The sequence below is a fragment of the Pipistrellus hanaki genome (assembly GCF_964339955.1).
Source record: "Pipistrellus hanaki genome assembly, chromosome: 12".
NCBI lineage: Eukaryota > Metazoa > Chordata > Mammalia > Chiroptera > Vespertilionidae > Pipistrellus > Pipistrellus hanaki.
This window is the reverse complement of record NC_140514.1, coordinates 69,108-89,572: the sequence shown is the minus strand read 5'-3', so window position 1 is coordinate 89,572 and position 20,465 is coordinate 69,108. Positions and strand designations below refer to the sequence as shown.

General features: G+C 46.5%; 1 protein-coding gene across 3 annotated transcripts; it reads left to right on the top strand.

Moving 5' to 3' along the window:
• Window positions 1–58: 58 nt before the first annotated feature.
• On the top strand, window positions 59–20,148 carry SH3YL1 (SH3 and SYLF domain containing 1). Of its 3 annotated transcripts, XM_084900565.1 has the most exons (11): window positions 306–438; window positions 8,932–9,042; window positions 9,131–9,244; window positions 11,259–11,323; window positions 12,165–12,277; window positions 13,114–13,242; window positions 14,461–14,629; window positions 15,241–15,319; window positions 16,776–16,832; window positions 18,035–18,089; window positions 19,308–20,148. In XM_084900565.1, coding segments are annotated over exons 1-10 (861 nt in total). In that variant the 5' UTR covers window positions 306–437; the 3' UTR covers window positions 18,058–18,089; window positions 19,308–20,148. The 3 variants fall into 3 exon arrangements, with proteins under 3 accessions (XP_084756693.1, XP_084756691.1, XP_084756692.1); XM_084900567.1 differs by lacking the exon at window positions 18,035–18,089 and having other exon boundaries at window positions 59–438; window positions 19,308–20,147; XM_084900566.1 differs by lacking the exons at window positions 18,035–18,089; window positions 19,308–20,148 and adding an exon at window positions 17,404–17,526.
• The last annotated feature ends 317 nt before the right edge of the window (window positions 20,149–20,465 follow it).

Sequence of the window (20,465 nt, the reverse complement as noted above, 5' to 3'; positions counted from 1 at the left end):
TGGGCTGCAGAGCCTTACAGGAGGGGCGGGGACCTGAGCGGCTCAGGTGAAAGCCCCCCTCACCTGGGCTTCGGGGGCGGAACCTGAGGCCCGCGATCTGGGGTGAGCGGGGTCTCCACGCGACCAGGGGCCCCTCTGGGCCCCGAGACCCCCAGTGTCCCGGTCCGAACCCCGTGCACAACCGTCCGCTCCGGGACAGGGACCGCCACCCAAGTCGCCTCGGTTCTAAAAGGTGGGGTGCCCTAGAGGCCATCGGGAACAGAGCCGGGCACAGCCTCCCCTGGCTGCCACCAGGCAGAGCCGTCCCAGCCCCGCGTACCTGCCCAGGTGTGCGCCGGCCCGCCCTGCGCCAGAGGCGGGGCCAGGGAGCGCGCCTTCCTCTTCCTGGCTGGGCGTCCGCCTCGAGGGGCCCCGGAGCGGACCAGGCTCGGGTCACAAGTGAGTACGGAGTCAAGTACCCGGAGTCGGGACGACTCCTTACCCTTTGCTGGAGGGAGCTGGCTGTCAGGGTTCTCGCTGTAGCGCATCTATTGACGCGGAGATCCTCTGCTCACCGGCAGAAGTTGGGGTGACGCTGAGGTCCCCTGCGTCCGACAGGAGTTAGGGATGACATCAGGACTCTGCCCCACAGCGGTTTGGACTCAGGGCTACTCCCAGTCTTTGCAGTTCACAGAAAAGTTCTTCCGAAGTTTTTAATTTTAACGATTCCAAATTGTTATTTGTAAATATCTAGTATTTGAAAGGCCATGGATTTGCATCATTTTCCTTCTATTTTGTTTGAATAGGTGATATTTAGAACGTTGGTGATGGTTGAGTTTGGCTATGCTTGAGTTGTGGAGGCAGGAGGCAGAAAGAGGGGTGACTGTGCTTGGTGGGGGTCCCCGAAGTGGCATCCTACAGCTGTCACCTGGCCCTGCCTGCTGTCACCCCACAGTCTGAGGTCTCAGAGCCAAAGAGCCCCACGGACCGCCCCTGGGACCCTGAGGATCTGAGGCAGGTGGGGCTTCCTCATTGGCACTGGTGTGAGTGCTCTGAATCGGTACCTGAGCATAAGGAAGTGAGATTTACCCTCCTGGTGGAAACCTGTCATTTTCACCCCCTTTCAACAGATATTTCTGGGTCCCCATTGCGGGGTCACCACCTGAGGGGTCACATGTTGGGATGTAGTTGGAGTCTCTGGCAGGGCCTCTGAGAATCGGCATCCCGTGTGCTTCCTGTCCAGAACACCTGCGGTGACTGCCCAGGGAGTGTCACAGATCACTGTGTTGGAGGTTACAACAATCAGAACAAGTTCCACCCTGTCTATCATGTTTCAGGAGACCTGGTGGCTCGGCTTACTGTTCTATTTACACACAATTTCTGTCCAGTGTGTAAATACTACCCCTCATCTTTTGTAAGATTGAAAAAAATAATGGGGAAAAAAATCTTTGCTCATCAAGAGTGATTCCACATTTAAAAAAAATACAGGTTTTTACTGATTTCAGAGAAGAGGGAAGAGGGAGAGAGTGATAGAAACATCAATGATGAGAGAGGATGAGAGAGAATCATTGATCAGCTGCCTCCTGACGCGCCCCCCCCCACCCCCCCAGTGGGGATGGAGCCCGGGCATGTGTCCTTATAGGGAATGGCACTGTGACCTCCTGGTTCATAAATCCAATGCTCAACCACTGATTATTTGAGGCTTTTATCCCATTTTGAGATCTTTATTCTCAGGAGACTCTACTGTTTTGAATTAAGGGGATGGAGTTTCCAAAGGAAGGAAAGTGATGCAGGTCAGAGGGGAAGAGTGTCTGAGAGCCAGGCTGGTAGGGTCACACAAGCTAGTGGGGGTCACAGAGCCCTCCCATGTTTGCAAATGCATCCTGATAGGACATAGCCCTGTGCAGTTTCAGACCTAAGCACACTGTCCATTTTTTATACCAAATGATCTGGCCGGAGTGGAATGTGTCTTCAGCTTCGAGCCAGGATCCTGTGAGCTTCAGCAGGGAAAGGGTCCAGGTGTCCTGGGCTGGAAGTCATGCTTCTCATCACTCCCGACTCTGTCCTCTGGCTGCACCTGGGGTCAGGGAACTAGAAACGCAGCCCCGGCCCCACGAATGTTTGGATTCAAATGGTTCGTGTTGTTTAACGTTTGGGTTAGAATTTGGATTAGGAAGGTTAATGATCTGGCCGGAGAGACCGGTTTTGATTTCTAGAACTGACAACTTTGTCTCCTTAAGTCAAAGGAAGTACTTAAACCAAGGCCGAGTAAACATCAGATGTGGTTTCAGAAACAATGCCCACGTTACCGGCAGATGCTCATGGTTAGTGTCCCAGCAAAGGTTCTGGGCTAAAGGTACTTGTAAAAGCTTACATAGATAGGTGAGGTCTCTTTTATTTTGGCTAAGGTTTAATCAGTTAGAAATATTTCTAACTATTGTTTCTTTGAATTTGGTTGAGATTTTATCAATTTGGTGACTAACCTCTATTTCATGTAAATTTTAAGGCTTAATAATGAATGGAAAATTGAAAAACTGTTTCTAAACCTTTCCTAGAGAAACCATTGAGAAAGATAATGATCTTGTTGATGGAAGAAAAGTTTGGGAAACCCTGGCATCCCTTGCCTCCATTCCAGACCTTGGTGGACGGCAGATTGGAGACTAGTCCTTCTCCTCACCCTCGTGGCAATGCCCTTTAAGAAGGACCCTAGTGTCCCTGTTTCCCCCAGATCCAGGCTGAGTTTATTGCCTCCGATCAGTATGTGAACCACTTCCACATCCTAAGCTCATTCGGAGCTTTTGCGGTTCCAAAGTAAAATTTTTCTCCCCAGCCTTCTATAAACTCTTCTTCATTAAAACAGTGTCTGAGTATGAAATTTTTCAATTATGTTAAGTACTTTTAAAAGAAAACTTTACATCTAAGTTTCTTAGCTTGAGGTTTGGCAGCCATCTCCCTGTCAGGAGGAAACTCAAATGTTTATAGAGAATTTGCTTTGCTTTGGATTCAAGAGCCTTGAGACTTTCACGATCATCCAGATGCCTACCGTGGTTCAGCATGGAAGGGGCTTCTTTAAGATGACCTCTGTCTCCAAAACCTCGGCAACATTGCAACAGACAGGCTCTGCACACTCTATGCGCAGTCTAGGGGCTGGTGAGCCCTGGGTTGATGTTGAGAACAGGAATTGCAGCGGATCGCTACGTCATTATTTGTTGGTTCTGACAGGATGTCACTATATGTAAACTGTGGACAGGCAGTGTAATTTTATCAGAAATTTAATAGAACCTGTATTGTTGAAACAAAGCAGCCAGGCCCTTCTATAGCTGAGCTGGACACAGCGGTATCCTCACCGTGACCATTTCGCAGTAACACGGGACTGTGCCTACACAGAACTCAGGCTTGCAGATGGAGCACTGCGTCCGCAGGCCTCCTGGGCTGCATCTGGACCCCCGAATGTTTACAGAAGAGGTGGGACCTGCCCCTGCAGCAGGATGTTTGCAGCAGCAGCTCTCAGCTATGGAATTTGCTTATTTGATGGCTTGATTCTGCTTGGGCGTGGAGATCAAGTGGAAAGGCTTTGGTGGGGGTAAGATGTATGCATTCGTTACTATGCTTTAGTTGGACAGGCCAGAAATGTGGACCGGCCGAGCCCAGCTCTCTCCCTCCAGCTCTTGTCCTGGGTTCCTCTGCCTGGCTTTGTCCTCAGGCTCTCCCCTTACACCCCAAGTGGAGGGGGGGTGGGTGTAACATCTTGCAGCAAGTACCTGGAGAAAGGTTCTCCTGACAGCGCCCACACCAGCCCTGGGCGGTGCCCATTGTGGACCAGCTCTGGTTAGGAAATCCAAGTGGCCCAGGAGGCACATTGGGATCACCTGCTTCACTTGAGGTGCAGCATCAAAGGAGACAAGCTGGTGCTGATTCCAGAATGAAAGACACAGGTGTTTAGCAGAAGGAACCAAGTTCACTAGCTACAGACTCAGTTCCCACCTTCCTGGCTGGAGGGATGTGGCGGGTGAGCCTCGCTCAACTCAGCCCGAGGTGCCTGAGCCCCTTGGAGCATCCGTGTGCTGGTCTCGGTGCACTCGGGTCTCCTTCCGTGTTTGTATTGTTCTGGTTCTCCCTTTTCTGGAGGACAAATAAAAGGACTTTTCCGGTCAAGGGCATGTTTTCACATTTTATCTGTAGGTAGACAGATAAAAGGACTATTTTAGGGCAGAGGGCTATCAAGTTGTAACTTGCTTCTCTCTGACCTGCTTTCTCTGAAGGTCTAGAAATGCTACCGAGTCTGAGAGGCAGGCACATTTTGCTGTTAGTATATTCTCTTTTAAAGCCACCAATTTCATATGAAATGAACCTTTAATTCCCCAAAGCCTTGCAAATACTGTATTCATTTAACAAGTATGTATTGGGCAGTTACTATATGTCATTATGGCATGTGCTGGAGATACTACAGTTAATATGATAGTCAATGTGCTTTTCCCCATGGCACTTACATTCCAGTGAAGGGCATGTTCAAGAAAGATCAGATACAGATAGGCAAACAGATAGACAGGATGGCTAGACAGATATACATATTGGCAGATATGATGTATAGGCAGGTCTGTAGATAGATAGACAGATAACAGACATATTAGCCATGACATAGACCAACTATGATGAGACAACTTCCTGGGCTGTAAGCAGTGGAGTAATATTACCTGAAATATTACTTAGATGGAGAATTTCTTTGGAAAAATGACCATAAATTTAAGACTGGGAAACCAGGGAGGAGGCTGCTGAATAGACAACACAAGAGCCCAGATTCTCTGGGCTGGTGGCTGGGAGCGGGTTATGCCATCAGATGCTGAGTGTGCGTGGAAGGTTCAGGTTCTGAGAAGGTGGAGGTGCTGATGGGCATGAGCAACAGGAGTCACAGCTGACCCAGGTGTGGAGCGGGAGCACCCAGCTGGAGGAGACCTACCTGGAGAGGAAGCTGGGAGAACAGGTTGGGGAGGAGGCAGGACGTCACAGGTTATGTTTGGATGTGTTTAATTTGAGATGCTTGCCTGATACTTGGGCCTAGCAGATAATTGATATTGTGAGTTTGGAATGCAAGGGAAGATTAAAGAGTAGATGAAACTTGGAGAATGACCTGCCATAGATGGTGCTTGAAGTCTCTGGCCCTGAGGTTTGAGTGCAGAGAAGGAAGAGGCTTAGGAAGACTAGAGGATCTGGGAGGAGGCGGAGGAGGAAGGCCAGTCACGGCCTCATCGCTCTTCCTGGAGGCAGCTCCAGTCCATGGTAGCAACGTGGTGGCATCTTTTTAAAAGCGTGGCTACTGAGTCTCTCCCCACTCAGACCGGACATGGACAGGTTTGTCCCTGCGCCTCAGGTCACTGATTGTTCCATGAGGGCAAAAGAGGAGAAACTGCCCAGGGACCTTGGAATAGGGAGCCCTGAGCCAGTAGGAGGTGGGCCATCATTAAGACCCTGTCACCCCCCACAAATGCCCAGCATGGAGGTCAGCTCTGCCAAGATTGCCCGGCATGGAGGTCAGGGCCCCCATTTGCTCCCGTGAAAGTCTTCAAGACCCTTTCCCATGCTGCTCCTGCAGGAAGCCATCAGCACAGTCCCTCGCAGAAATGTTCTGATGGTTTCCTGAGGAGCAGCATGGGAAAGGGTTTGAAGACTTTCAAGAAGTCAGAGGTTGGCAGATTTTCCCCTAAAGGGAAAGAGGGGACATGCATTGGGCTTTGTGGGCCAAGCGGCAACATTGAGGCCATATTGTAGAATAAAGGTTAATTCCTTCAATATATAAATTAGTAAGAAAGAGAGAAGTGCCCTGTAAATGTACAAGAAATATTAAAAAGATTTTTACAGAACTGGAAAAATATTCAACATAACTTGGGGAAGAACAGATTAAAAGCACACTGAGAATTTCATGATGAAGAAAAGGATACTGGGTTTGCCATTTGCTACAAACAACTAGAAACTGGGCAAACTATAAGGAATGCATGTTTTCACATTTTGGACAACTGGCGAGTGGTTCCCAGAAGAAGGAGGCTCAGAGTGTGTGTTCTTGTTGGATGTAGAGATCGTGAGCTTGGAGAGGCTCTCACTTGCAGAGCAGAGAGAGGGTGTTAGAGAGAGAACTCAGGGAATCTCAGAGGGGTCCCTGGAGTCCTTGGCTGGATGGGAGGCATTATTGGGGGACTTAGAAGGCAGGCAGGATAACTGCCAGCAGTTGTGAGGGGAACAGCCCTGGGCTGACACCGGGTGGGAATAGCAGTTCCATCCAGCCAAGTGTGAAAGAGCTCATTAAGCTCTGAGAACGTGGAAGAGAGAGTCCCACCCTAATTGTAGGGCTAACAGTGAGCTAAAGACTATGTACACACCTGAGCCACATTTCAAAGAGTTTGCCTCAGCAGCTAGTTGGTTGTTGACAAAGAAAGGGAGCAAATGGGGGCCCTGGCCAGGTAGTTCAGTTGGCTAGAGCATCATTCTGATATGCCAAGGTTTTGGGTTCAATCCCTGGTCAAGGCACATACTAGTACAAGAATCAACCAATGAATGCATAAATAAGTGGAATAACAAAATTGGCCTCTCTCTCTATCAGATCAATAAATGAAAATAAAAAAAGAAAGGGAGCAGCCGAAACTTGTTTGGCTCAGTGGATAGAGCATCGACCTGCAGACTGAAAGGTCCCAGATTCGATCCCAGTCAAGGGCATGTATCTTGGTTGTGAGCACATCCTCAGTGGGGGGTGTGCGTGTGTGTGTGTGTGTGTGTGTGTGTGTGCGCGTGCGCGCGCGCAAGAAGCAGCTGATTGATGTTTCTAACTCTCTATCCCTCTCCCTTCCTCTCTGTAAAAAATCAATAAAATATATTTAAAAAAAGAAAAAGAAAAAAGAAAGGGAGCAGATGGAGCCAGACATCTAATTAAGCATTAAGCCAGGTCTACTATGATGCTAGGTCCTCCAGAAGACCTAGGGGATAGCGCATTACCTGCCAAACAGATGCTAATCCCCAGGAGGGAGAAGGACTGGTTTTCCACCCCCCCCCCCCCCCCCCCAGGGGACAATTGGCAGTTCCCCAGATTCCAGAAGTGGGGGAACCAGTGAGAGAGAAATTCCTCTGCTGAGGCATGTGTAGTAAGAACCAAAAGGGGAGGAGTCTAGCCTGGGAAAAGGAGGGGGTTGGGTAGGGGGAGGGCCCATCACAGCCCTCAGAGCTTCCTGTGCTTCCTCTCCGTAGTGGCAGTGTGGGCCCAAATGTAGCCTCAGCAGAGGACCTTCCCATGGGTGAATGACAGAGTGAAGTTCTGCACCCCTGGGTCCCGCCCTCCTGGGCCTGATAGCCATGGTTGGGGGCTTGCAGCCCAGGCTGGACTTCCCCCACACTGGACGGAGCTGAGCCCCTGGTCATGGATGAGACGCTAGGACTTGGGGACAGCCCCTTGTTTTCCCTCCAGTAAACCTTGCCCCTGTGCTTCAAGTCCATGGGTCCCTGAAATGCTTTTCTTGCAATTCTGTGCAAGAACTCTATTTCCACCAGTAACAAAAGCAAGCCTTGACTCTACCTGCTCACAACTTCCAGCAACCACCACTTTTACTAGAAATGGGTAGAAACAGAAAAATGTAATTCATAGCTAGGAGAAAAAACATCAGAAGCAGGCCCAGGAGGAACAGAGGTGCTGCAGTAACAGAGGAGGACGTAAAGCACCTTTTACAACGTGCTTGAGGATTCGAAGAGCAGCATAGACACAAGGAGCAGAGAAATGGAAAACCACCAGGGGAGCTTTGAGATCCAGAAATACAGTCTTCAAATGAAACATTGACTTGGTGGCCTGCACAGCAGATTTCACATTGAACCTCTTGATTTTAAATATATATTTATTTCAGAGAGGCAGAGAGAGAAAGAGAGATAGAAACATCCATGATGAGAGAGAATCATCATTAGGCTGCCTCCTGCACGCCCCACACTGAAGATCAAGCCCGCAACTCAGGCATGTGCCCTTGACTGGAATCGAACCCGGGACCTCTCAGTCTGCAGGCTGATGCTCTACCCACTGAGCAAAACCAGCTAGGGCTAAACCTCTTGATTTCTTTGGCTTTTCTGGTCCCCTGTCTGGAAATAGGGCATGATCTTTGTCCACAAATGCCATCTACACCCAATGTTGCCTCATGGTCTTTGGAATTCCCATGGAATTGTTATGCCAGTGTGAATTCCCCATGCGCACATATTAAACTTTGATGTTCTCCTATTAATCTGTCTCTATTAATTTGGTTATTAGCCCTGAAGGTGGGAGGAAAAGGATTACTATTTTCTTTAGCCCCCACACAAGTAACACTGGAGTGCAAAGTGCTGTACAAATGCTAGCCTTCGTTACTTAAAGTAATCACTCAATTCCCAAGTCTCCTGGAATTTTACTATCAATAAGGAAAATCTGTACAAACTGCTCAAACATTTTTTGACAAAAATAGCCAACGATGTTAAATTTTACATTAGCTAGCATAGACAGCACGCACTTCTTTTTAAAATTCCTATATAATAAAAGGAATATGCAAATTGTACCCTCCACCGGGAGTTCGACCAGAGTTTGGGGCTGGCCAACTGCCCACGTCCCCTCCCCTGGCTGTGCATGAATTCGTGCAGCAGGCCTCTACTATTTTAATGTTTTTATTAGTATTGAGGTGATTTAAAGGTTACAGGGAGAACATAACATATGTAATTGGGAGATTGAACCAGATTTTGTTAATATCCTTTAGAATCCCATGATTTTATAATATCTGAGATGTTTAGGGTTTCCCAATCTCCTAGTGAATTTAATTTACTAGGAAAATAGAGATGAAACAATTAGTAATTGAGTATTTCCAGTTAATTTTCTTTGTCTGGTAGGGTATTATTTGTTAAGGCTTAATTATGTATGAGAAAAAAATTAAATGAGAATAAATCTGTAACTTCTTTTTGTTTTAGTGAATAACCCTATACCTTCCAATTTGAAATCGGAAGCAAAAAAGGCTGCTAAAATTCTAAGAGAATTCACAGAGATAACTTCCAGAAATGGACCTGATAAGATCATTCCTGGTAGGTAAATAAAACCGTGCTGTTATTTCTAGCTTTGCTTTGCTTTCTAACTTAAGTGTTGCTCACCTGTTGTCTCTGACCTTTGCAGCCCATGTGATTGCCAAGGCCAAGGGCCTGGCGGTTCTGTCTGTGATAAAAGCTGGGTTTCTGGTGACGGCACGAGGAGGCAGCGGGATCGTGCTGGCTCGTCGTCCGGACGGAAGTAAGTGGTGTTTCTTCATGCGGGGAGGAGAGAATCCTGCACATTCACCGTTGTTTCCATGTGGCCACATTCCCCAGGAAGTGCGGCGGCCTCCCACGCCCCAGACCTGCCATCCTGAGGGCTCCCAGGGGTGTGTCCTGGGTGTCAAACAGCCCAGGGCCACGGGCCGCCACGGTTCTCCTCCTAAAATGTTGGATGAGATCCGGGTAGTCCTGGCTTTGTCTTGTATACATTTTGTAGTTCTTTCATGGAGCAAATATTAAATATGACAAAATTTGCATTTGCTGTTAAGTATGAGTTCTTTTTCCTCAGTTTCATGCCACAATGGTTTTGTTTTGTGGAACTTTGTAAGAAAATGAGAGCCATCTGTGGCTCCTGTGGGAAGTCATTTGAACGAATATCCCCATCATGCTATCAACATCAATATAATTTGGTTTCACTCTCTACAATGAAACCTAATACTTGATTTCTCAGAGGTGAAATCGAAGCGCGTTTGCCTTGAACCCCAAGAACCAGTGTGGATAGTAAGACTTGGGTGTGTGCAGGCCTGCCAGGACCAACTGAATGCTTCTTAGACCAATGGAACGTCGCTGTTCAGCCCTAAAAGTGGGCACATTTTTGTGTAAATAGTTATTTTTTCGTGTGGATAATTAGTGGGACATTCACCGACAATAGGTACATCTAGGCATCTGTGGAGCACACAGCCTTTGAACCTAAGTCACTGGACCCCTGTTTCCTGTGAGGCATCCCCCCAAAATGACAGTCGTCCGAGCTGTGGCTCAGCTCTCAGAGCTCAAAACAGACTCACGAATACATGTTATCTAATCTTTATCAATAAACATGCCTAAAAAGTGACAGCATTCTCTTCTCTCAAGCATCACCCCAATTTTTATGGCCAGATTTCCCAGTAAGTAGCACAACCCAAGTGGGGGCACGTTCCGAGAGAGTCCACGCTGGGTGAGCCCCAAGTATCTAAGAAGGCCTCGGCGCTGTAGGTCCCTTTGGTCGCTGGCAGGTGACTGTGCGGAAGGTGGATGTGCTGTTGGCCTCCGGCGTTTCACTCTGAGCCCTTGCATTTCTCTCCCATCTTGCCAAGTAGTGGCTGCTCAGGATAATTTAAAAGCTGCCCAAATGAGGCACAGAGAATTCCCGAACCCTGCCGGATGGGGACAGAGGCAGTTCCTAACATAGGAAATGGAAAATAATGTTGGTATTGAAGACACTAATTTCTGTCATCAAAACACCTCTAAGTCCAGACAGATTAGTTCTTGGTAGATTCGATAGTTATCATCTGGAATGCATGCAGGAAGGAAAGTCTGGTTTAGAATCTAACAAGCATTTCAAGAAATGACTGTATCTGGACCATTCCACCCTCCCACAACCAAAGTAATGTTTTTCCCAGACTTGTTTAACCTGTTCCTATATCAGACAAAATAAGCATAAAATACTCAAGCAAATGCAATTACTGTGCTTAGTGTCCAAATGTAAAGAAATATATTTTACTAGAATTTTAATCATCTGGAATGCATAGCCTATTCCTTGTGCTTTTCCTAGGCAGAAAGGGTGTCAGTTTTTGCCCTTGGAAATGTAAAATAGAAACCGTGTGGTATTGTGTTACCCTCAGGGGTGGTTATAATACTGGTAAACTCTCAATCGTTTTGCTCTCAGATCTATGATAAAATTCTCACTACTGACTAGAATTACTGCTCAATTATTTTGTAAAACATGAAATGTTGATTGTTGAAGTTGTCAAATTCTAAGTCAGTTTAGTTGATGAGAATTCAATTGTTTGGTATTAGGCATGTTTATTGAGAAAGATTAGACAACATATATTTGTGAGTCTGAGACTCAACGAATAGCTAATATTTTTAAATTAAAATTATATATAAAAACATAGAGGAAAATGTCAGATTCTTCTTTTAAAAAGAAACAGTATTCATTCTCATGTTAGCATTTCCCCTGATACTTGCATGATGGGTCTGACTCTGGAGTGACGTGTGCTTGTTTTTGTTAGAGTGGTCTGCACCTTCCGCCATTGGAATCGCGGGGCTCGGTGGAGGATTTGAAATCGGAATCGAGGTAAGGGGCCCATGGTACGCACACGATTGCGAATCCTCCAAAAGCAACTGAACTCTAACACGTGGAAGTGAGATTTCCACCTGTATATGTAACTTGTGGAAATAGCCCCCTCTTATCCTCTGGATGAACCTCTCCCCACACCTATCTCACATGGCCATAGTCTTCCTTTTCTGTCATTGACAGTAGAATTTTTTTCATTTGCCATATTTCCACCTTTGGCGCGTCTGTAGAACAGATATGTCTCAGGCTGGCCATGCGGGGAATGTGTCAGTGACTCCTTGAGCCGGGTTACGGCCACTCTTTCCGTACTCTCAGCCTCCACGCAACGCTGGGGCCTGCTTTGGGGTCTCTCTCAAATAGCATTTATTTAGAAAACAATGAGAGACCCTGGCCGGGGAGCTCAGTTGGTTAGAGTGACAACCCAATAAGCCAAGGTTGTGGATTCTATGCTTGGTCATGACACATATAAGAATCAAGCAATGGCTCTAGCTGGTGTGGCTCAGTGGATAGAGCGGCAGCCTGTGGACTGAAGGGTCCTGGGTTTGATTCTGGTCAAGGGCACAGGCCCAGGTTGCTGCTTAATCCCCAGTGTGGGGCCTGCAGGAGGCAGCCAATCCATGATTCTCTCTCATCATTGATCTCTCTCTCTCTCTCTCTCTCTCTCTCCCCCTTCCTCTCTGAAATTAATAAAAATATATTAAAAAAGAATCAACCAATGAATGTATAGATGGGTGGAACAACAAATCAGTTTCTCTGTGTGTGTGTCTTTCTCTTTCAGCCCATATTTTAAATAATAGTTAAACATAATTCTTTTAAAAATAAATGGGTTTCTACATTTTAGGTGTCGGATTTGGTTATAATTTTGAATTATGACCGAGCGGTAGAAGCTTTTGCAAAAGGCGGTAACCTAACCCTAGGAGGTAATTTGACTGTGGCAGTCGGGCCTTTGGGAAGGTGAGTTCTGTAAAATACGTTGGAACAGCTGTGGGGTAGAAAAGTGTTAAAAACTATATATTGACGTGTGTTAAGAGAAAACTGAATTAACCTGAAGCAAAGTTAAACTTTCTGTATCTCACAGAAGGTTAGGGGTTGCTTACAGATAAGGAATTTATGGAACATGGCCAGTGTGATAAAATGAGAAAATTTGCACACACAAGACATTAAACATTTTTGAAATCCCAGCCCTTGTATTTTCTGGAATTGAACACAAATTTCACATTAAACGTTGGAGGAGCCAAAGCAAGTTAAACTTTGGTAAAGGGCCGTGGGGATTGGAAACGAAAAGGCTCTCTTTCTAACTGAATTACGAAAAACTGGAGAGGAAGCGTCTTGCTTGAGTGTTGTTTAAAACACGGTGGATTTTCCTTCTCTGTTAGTGAAGCGCTGCTGTGCTCACTGAGCAGTTTAGGGACCTTTTAAACCCAGACTGTTTAAAGAAGTTACACAGTAAAATAATCAGAAACGATGTCTAAGTTTCATGAAAACCCTCCATGTGAACAGAACCCAGTTCTTGGCACCGGAGAGTACTTCCTGTCGGGGAAAGGAAGATGGGACGATGAAAGCTGCCCTGTGCCTTCGGCACTGAGACCCTTGGCCGAGTCCGGGGCCCTGTCCTGCCCCACGACCCCCCTTCCCTGCACCACTCGAGCCCACACAGGCCAGGCCCACCGGAAGCGAGCATGTAAAGGCCTGAGGAAGACAGGCCAGACTTGGGTCAGAGGTCATGCTGCTCTAGCACTGCCTGTGGGGGCAGAGCCGCTCTCAGGTGTGAGTCCCCCTCTGTTTTGCAGGAATTTGGAGGGAAACGTCGCCCTGCGGAGCTCGGCCGCCGTCTTCACGTACTGCAAGTCCCGGGGGCTCTTTGCTGGTGTCAGCTTGGAAGGCAGCTGCTTGATAGAAAGGAAAGAGACCAATCGGAAGTAAGTTCAAGGCTAGTAATTGTCATTGATGTAAAGAATGTTGGGTAAATGTATACAGCACTAATTCCTTTGTCTATTCCTTTCTTAAATCAACAACTTATGACTCTGAGTGGGTGTTTCTTCATTTAAAAATTCAATGTGAGATAATATGTACCTACTAGAGGCCCGGTGCACGATATTTGTGCACTGGAGGAGGGCCCTCAGCCTGGCCTTCGCCCTCTCACAGTCCGGGACATCCCTCTCACAGTGTGGGACTCTCGCAATCCGGGATCCCTCACTCCTTACCACCCACCTGCAGCAGAGGCGGGAGAAGCTTCCATCACTGCTGCTGCACTCGCCAGCTGTGAGCCTGACTTCTGGCTGAGTGGAGCTCCCCCTGTGGGAGCGCACTGACCACCAGGGGGCATCTCCTGCATTGAGCGTCTGCCCCCTGGTGGTCAGTGCATGTTATAGTGACCTGTTATTCCACCGATTGGTCGATTAGCACATTATGCTTTTATTATATAGGATAGAAATCTAAGAAAACACAAAAAGTTAAAAGGGGGGAAACATTTTACCCCTTTAAAGATTATTCACCTTTTGTTTTGTTGCCTCCTACACCAGCAGGGAGGATTGGGGGGAAGTGCAGGATTACGGAGTGCTCCATCAGGAAGTGGAGGTGTTTCACCTCCGGTTTTATAATTTTGAGAAATACAGGTTAGGAAAGCTTTTAGGGACTTGTGACTTGAGGCCTTTGGAAGACTTTCCCACTCAAGCTCACCTACATTCTGGGCAAACTAAAACACATGTAGTCACTGCAGGCCTTCCAACATGAGGCAAATCCTCGTCTGATGTGAAGCAAACATCTATTTAAAGACATTGCTAAGGCATCTCTGTTGAAAAAAGCCTGAGGCTGGGGCGACTGAGCAACGCTAAAATAAAACCTGTAGAATGTCTGTTTGGAGGTGTGTTTGCAGAAGTACACGGTCACGTGTGTTTGTATAGACAAGTGTCTATGTGTATATGTGATGTGCGTTTTGTATTTTGTGCATATCAGAGGATTGATGGTGCTCCAGAGGTGAGCATGGGGTGCATTCCGGTTAATATGAATGTGGCTTTAGCTAGTTTGAAAAGAAGTATACACACACACACACACAACACACACACACACACAGGCCTTCCTCTGGAAAGGATCCATGTCTATTAAAGAAATGTTCTTGATTTGACATTTCTTTCTAGGTTTTATTGTCAAGATGTTCGAGCGTACGACATTTTATTTGGAGACATGCCTCGGCCTGCTCAGGCAGAGGATCTCTATGAAGTTCTTGATGCGTTCACGGAGAAGTATGAGAGCGAAGGACAGCGGATCAACGCGAGGAGAGCCGCCCGGGAGCGCAGGAAGGCTTCGGTGCTGTTGGTTTTCTTTCTCTGTAGCCACAGGACACCTCTCCACACAGAGTCCTCTGTCCTTGAATCAGATTCCTAATAACCTTGAGCTCCCTGGTGACCTCATTCACCTAAAGTGGTGTGAGAATGGCCTACAGCCTTCACATGCCCCCTGCACAGGCTTCCAAGGGAAACACAGTCCTTTCCCACGATCGTGTTCCTGCAAGGGTTGGGCTTGGTCATTTCGGTACCCACACTGAGGTGTGGGGGGACAGAGTCTGTGGGCCTTCGTTACCCAATTCCACAACCGCTTCCAGTCACTTAATCCGCCTTAAAGAATGAAAACTGACGCAGAGTTAGAGCTGCCACTGCCTCTCCCAGCCACCGCTGACTGTGCCTGCAGGTTGTCGGAGGCACCGGGGCCAGGGGCACTTCCTGTTCCAGGGGCACCCCATGTGTGTTGAGGTCCAGTTCAGCTAAGCTTGCCCCAGAGCAGCCCCTGTGAGCATGAGGGGCTTCATTTGTCAGCGCACGGGATAGACTTTGCCACGTGTGCTCATGAGGAAAAAAGACCTGTGTGCTCCTAGGTAAAATTGGGCTTTTATTACATGCATCTTTTTTATTCCTCCCAAGGCTCAAGAATTACCTCCAAAACCCCTGTCAAGACCACAGCCTTCATCTCCACAAGGCCAGCTAAGCTCCGGGTCGCAGAGTAAGTATTTTTTTGCCATTCAAATACAATGAGAATTAAGCAGTTATTAAATATTATTAGGAAATGGAGCCACATTGTTGAACTTTACAGTTGAATAAAAGAACTATTGGGTATTAAAGGGAGCAAAGCCAATGCTCAAGCCTCTTCTAAATGCCCAAGTCACATTCTCATGGCTATACTTTGTTAGGGTTTCTATTCTCGTTCAGAAGAAGCTGATTTAAAATAGGAACAAAATAAAGCCTGTTTTGTTATATATTCACAGATTCTTATTCTGAATATCAACTTTATCCTCCATCTTGGGACCTCAGGGTTTTGTAAGGCTGTTTTAAAATAGACTGGATGATGCAGCAGCATGTCCTGCCCTTTGCCCCTTTCCCATCGATCTCTCTGACAGTCACTCTTAGAATTCTGCTTTTCACACGGAGAGGCCACCAATGAACGACAATGCATTAAAGCAGTGGTCGGCAAACTCATTAGTCCACAGAGCCAAATATCAACAGTATGACAACTGACATTTCTTTTGAGAGCCAAATTTTTTAAACTTAAACTTCCTCTAAAGCCACTTCTTCAAAATAGGCTTGCCCAGGCCATGGTATTTTGTGGAAGAGCCACACTCAAGGGGCAAAGAGCTGCATGTGGCTCGCGAGCCAGTTTGCTGACCTTGGCATTAAAGCATGTAATCTCTATTGTCAGGGAGGCCGTGCTGGGCTTCGGAGAACAAAGACGAGGCTCACTTGCATCCTGCCAGCGCTTTCAGGCTAGGACAGTGGTCAGCAAACTGTGGCTCTCAAGCCACATGCGGCTCTTTGGCCCCTTGACTGTGGCTCTTCCACAAAATACCACATGTGGGCATGCACGTACAGTGCGATTGAAACTTTGTGGCCCATGCGCAGAAGTCGGTTTTTGGCTCTCCAAAGACATGTCTATCTTTGTACATTTGGCTCTGTTGATGAGTTTGCCAGCCATGGGGCTAGGAGATGCCCCCATGGAAGTGTGACCGAGGCCCCTTGGAAGGAAGCTTATGATGTTTGGGGAAGAGCCTGGGTGTCCAAGTTCATGCTGTTTAAAATCTGTTCCCGGGTTATGCAAGCAAGGATGTTCCAAAATCTCTGGCTTGGGAGTCATGAGTTTTTAAATTCCGGCGTTTTAGGATCATGTCTGTAAAAAGACGTGTCTGTATTTGCCATGGGTGTGTCACAACGAGGCCTGCATTGTGGCTCATGTACTAGAGTATCAGATGTGTGCCATCTGCCTTAAACCTGGTGTATGTTCTGGATTTATTCAGGCATTCCTTGATTTAAAGCATGATAAAATAATGGCATTTCTATCAATTATTGTGATTTACAATATTTGCTTAGCAAGGGCAAGGTTTGGCTTCTTGTGTACTTTATATACTATAAACTACAATAGTTTTCTAAATGCCCCCCCCCCCATCTTTTATTTTATTTTTTTGCAGATAACAGAAACGAATATAAGCTCTACCCTGAACTACCCAGCTATCCAGAGAGACTTGGTAAATAAAAATATCCACATAAAGTGATTCATCTCCATCGGTAGCCACAAGCTCTCTAATTTCTCTGGCGGTTGTATAAAATCTGAGGGACAGTATTCGACACCCTTATTAGATGCACAGGAATTCACATGATTGCAGAAATACTTCATTTTTTAAAAAAATGTGATGCTTTTGTTCTCTTACTTGAATTGGAGGTAGTGAGAGTGACATGAAGGCCAGTTACCTGCTGAGAAGACCTGGGCACGGACTAGCCGCTGCTGACTCGGGCCACAGGCTTGTCTCATGCAGGGACCAGGTCACCAGCAGACTCGTCACTGTGGCAAATGTGCGCAGATTGAACTGTCCAAGCTGAACTGTCCAAGGGCTGAGGTTCTCCTGTCTCTTGTCTGGGCGGATGTGTGTCCACATCTGGGTTACATTAGGCACTGAAAGGGGGAGGGGACCGGCCTTGCTAATTGGTAGCCTCAGGGCAGCTGCCAATCACTAACGCTGATATAACCTTTTTCCTGTTCAGTGTAGCCCTGATTTGGGAGAGAAAAATGACCCCTATTTGAATTAAACTCGAATTTAGGATGAAAATGGCCCATTGCTTCAGATCCTGCAGATCTCTGCTAAGCACAGGAATGTGACTCACCAGGCCCGCGTTCCTCAGAAGGGAAGGCGCCGATGAACACTCACAGCTCACGGCCCAGGGTCCCATGGTCTCCGTTCCCAGAAGGACGGACCTGCTGGACTCACCTATTTTTTAAAGGAATTATTTTGTGGGCATTAAACTTTTTCTAGTGGAAATTTCCCTACTGTTTACAGGAAAGAGGAACTTTAGGGAATTTCGAGCTTATTGGAAAAAAAAAGCTCACGGTAGGCCGTGGCATCGAGTGGCCTGGGCACAGACTCACTCCGGTGTAGCCTCCAGTTTTCCCAGCCCCTGGCTGGAGGGTTGGGTGGCTTCTGGCAGGCCTGTGTCTTCCTGTCTGTGACCCCCTGCCCCGCCATCTCGGCTCAGACACATGGTCGCAAACATCAACCTCCTCAGCCCAGCAGAACTACCTTGCTCTCAAACACCTGCCCTGCCTTACGCACCTTCCCATCACTGCTTCATCCTGGCTTCACCTGGAAACTGCAACTCAGAGGGGAGTAGACAAAACTTGAGGGCGGGCAGGCATGGGGCCAGACTGCCATTCTCTCTCTTTCCTCCTCTCTAGTTCAGAATATCTTTCTTCTTTGAATTGTTCATCATAAACTATGCTCCTAGGACTGGTAAGAACTATTGCTCAGTTACTTGTGTCGTCTCGGTAAAGCAGTGATGCAGAAAAACGCACCAGTTCTTGGAAATGTGCCTAACAAACATAAAATGCTCAGATGCGTGTGTGTTCTGTCTGGAACATAACGTGGTTGCTGAGGACTAGGGTCTCATGTCATTCAGAGAGCCAGGAACAGACTATGGGTTCAAACCACTGCCTTGGGCAGGTCTCCCCCGTGGAGCTGTCCCAGTGGAGGTGCAGGCTAAGTGGGTGCATGCCTGTGCCTGTCCTTGCCCAACTCAGGAACAGTGATGGCTGCTGCTATCTTTGTATGCCTCTTTCCTGCGCACTTTGACTTCTGTGACCACAGTGTGTGTGTGTGGGCAGCTAGGATGGCCTGATGGTCACAGGTACTCGCTTCCCTGTCTCCTTCTGTCATCCCAGGTGTCTTGGAACCAGAAGGAGGAGTTATTATAAAATAATGTGCAGTTTGACTCGTGTGAACTTAGTGTTATTACCAAACATTGGCTCTTTGCAAAAAGGAAAGTCATCCTATATAATAAAAGCTCAGCAACCAAATGGCGGAACAACCAGGATGACCGGTTGATCAGTTGCTATGATGCGCACTGACCACCAGGGAGCAGATGCTCAATGCAGGAGCTTCCTCCTGGTGGTCACTGTGCTCCCACAGTGGGAGCACCGCTCAGCTGACTGGGATGAGTGGTGCTCCCACAGTGGGCCGATCCCTGCAGGCCACACCCACCACCAGTGCACGAATCCCAGGCACCAGGCCTCCCATCTATATATATATAAAAGCCTAAGTGACCGTTCAACCATTCAACTGGTAGCTATGACGTGCACTGACCACAGGGGGCAAGATGCTCAATGCACAGGCATGGAAACATGGGACAGACTGACGAATCTCAGAGGGAAGCGGGGAGGGCAGGAAGAGATTAACCAAAGGTCTTATATGCATACTAGAGGCCTGCCACACGGGTTCATGCACTAGTGGGGACCCTAGGCCTGCCCTGCAAGGATTGGGCCAAAACCAGGGTCCATGTACCGAGCCTCTAGTGAGCATACTAATGATGACAATCACCCAGGCCATCTCTGTGGGTTCCACAGGCCTTCAGGCCTCAGAATACCCTAAGCCATTCATTTCTATCTCACCTACATATACTCCCAGTTTTTCCTATAAAAATGTGACTCATTTAAGTATTTTTTCTTGTTTTAGGCAATTCCAGTCGACCCACAGAAGTGACAGCACTTTATTCTTTTGAAGGACAACAGCCGGGGGATCTGAGTTTTAAAGCAGGAGACAGAATCACAGTGACATCAAACACGGATTCGCATTTTGATTGGTGGGAAGGCAGGCTTCGGGGTCAGACTGGCATTTTTCCAGCCAACTATGTTACCATGAATTAAGCTTTATACTATCCTCTTCTTGGAGAATTACAAAAAATAATTGTTTCCTCACTGACAGAAATAAACTATCCAGTTAAGCAATGTTGAGCGTAAGTTTAAAAATTTGGCAAGAATAAGAAACAGAAGACATCCAAATTGGAAAGGATAAACATGTATCCTTTATGTAGAAGGATTTATTTTTCCACCTATAAATGATTAACTTATATATCTTTAATGCTTTATACTAATTTTATCTTCATATACTATTTAATAGTTAAGATCCTCAATTTATATGGTTGCAGTTCTTTTGTGTTTATTTTCAAACATCATAAATGATTTGGTAATGTATATGGTAACTTTTTTTTAGTTTGAGAATCTTGAGTGAATAGAAAAAAGAAATCAGCTTACACAGGCAAGTGGTAGTAATAGTTAAGAGTTGTAGGTATTAACTAGAATGTGAATCCTTAAAATTTATCTTTATAGCTGTAAAAATTGTGTGTAAACATTTATAGTAGAAAAACTATTACAAAAAAGTTCAGCCACTATGCATTAAAAATATATCTATTAACTTTTCTCTTCATAAGGTCATGTTTGTTCATTTCCAGCAGGAGCAAAAGCAACTTCTGTTGACATGGTTTAGTTGTCTCTAAATAAATGTTTTTCAAATGCTAAATTAATGTCTTGATGATTTTTTTTCTTCTTATTTTCTGTTTGTAAAGTAAGCACTGGTCCTGGTCTTCAGTTTAACACCCACCTCCATGATTGGAATTCCTGACTTTCCTTTCATCTTCATTAACATTTAGCTGACACATAAAATATAAACTATGTAAAGGAGATGACATGATAATCTGACCCACACCTACACTGGAAAGGACTCCCACTGAGTCAACACATCCATCATCTCACACGTTTACCTTCGTTTAAAATATTTCAGATGTAGTTGGTTCTTTTGAAAATTCCATTCAGTCATCTAATGTCTTCCGATTGG

What these genes read in the sequence shown, in the direction of transcription:
- SH3YL1 (XM_084900567.1), top strand. An exon ending in ACCTGATAAGATCATTCCTG is followed by an intron (nt 9,043 to 9,130) that starts GTAGGTAAATAA and finishes TGACCTTTGCAG; the next exon opens with CCCATGTGATTGCCAAGGCC. An exon ending in GCAGTCGGGCCTTTGGGAAG is followed by an intron (nt 12,278 to 13,113) that starts GTGAGTTCTGTA and finishes TCTGTTTTGCAG; the next exon opens with GAATTTGGAGGGAAACGTCG.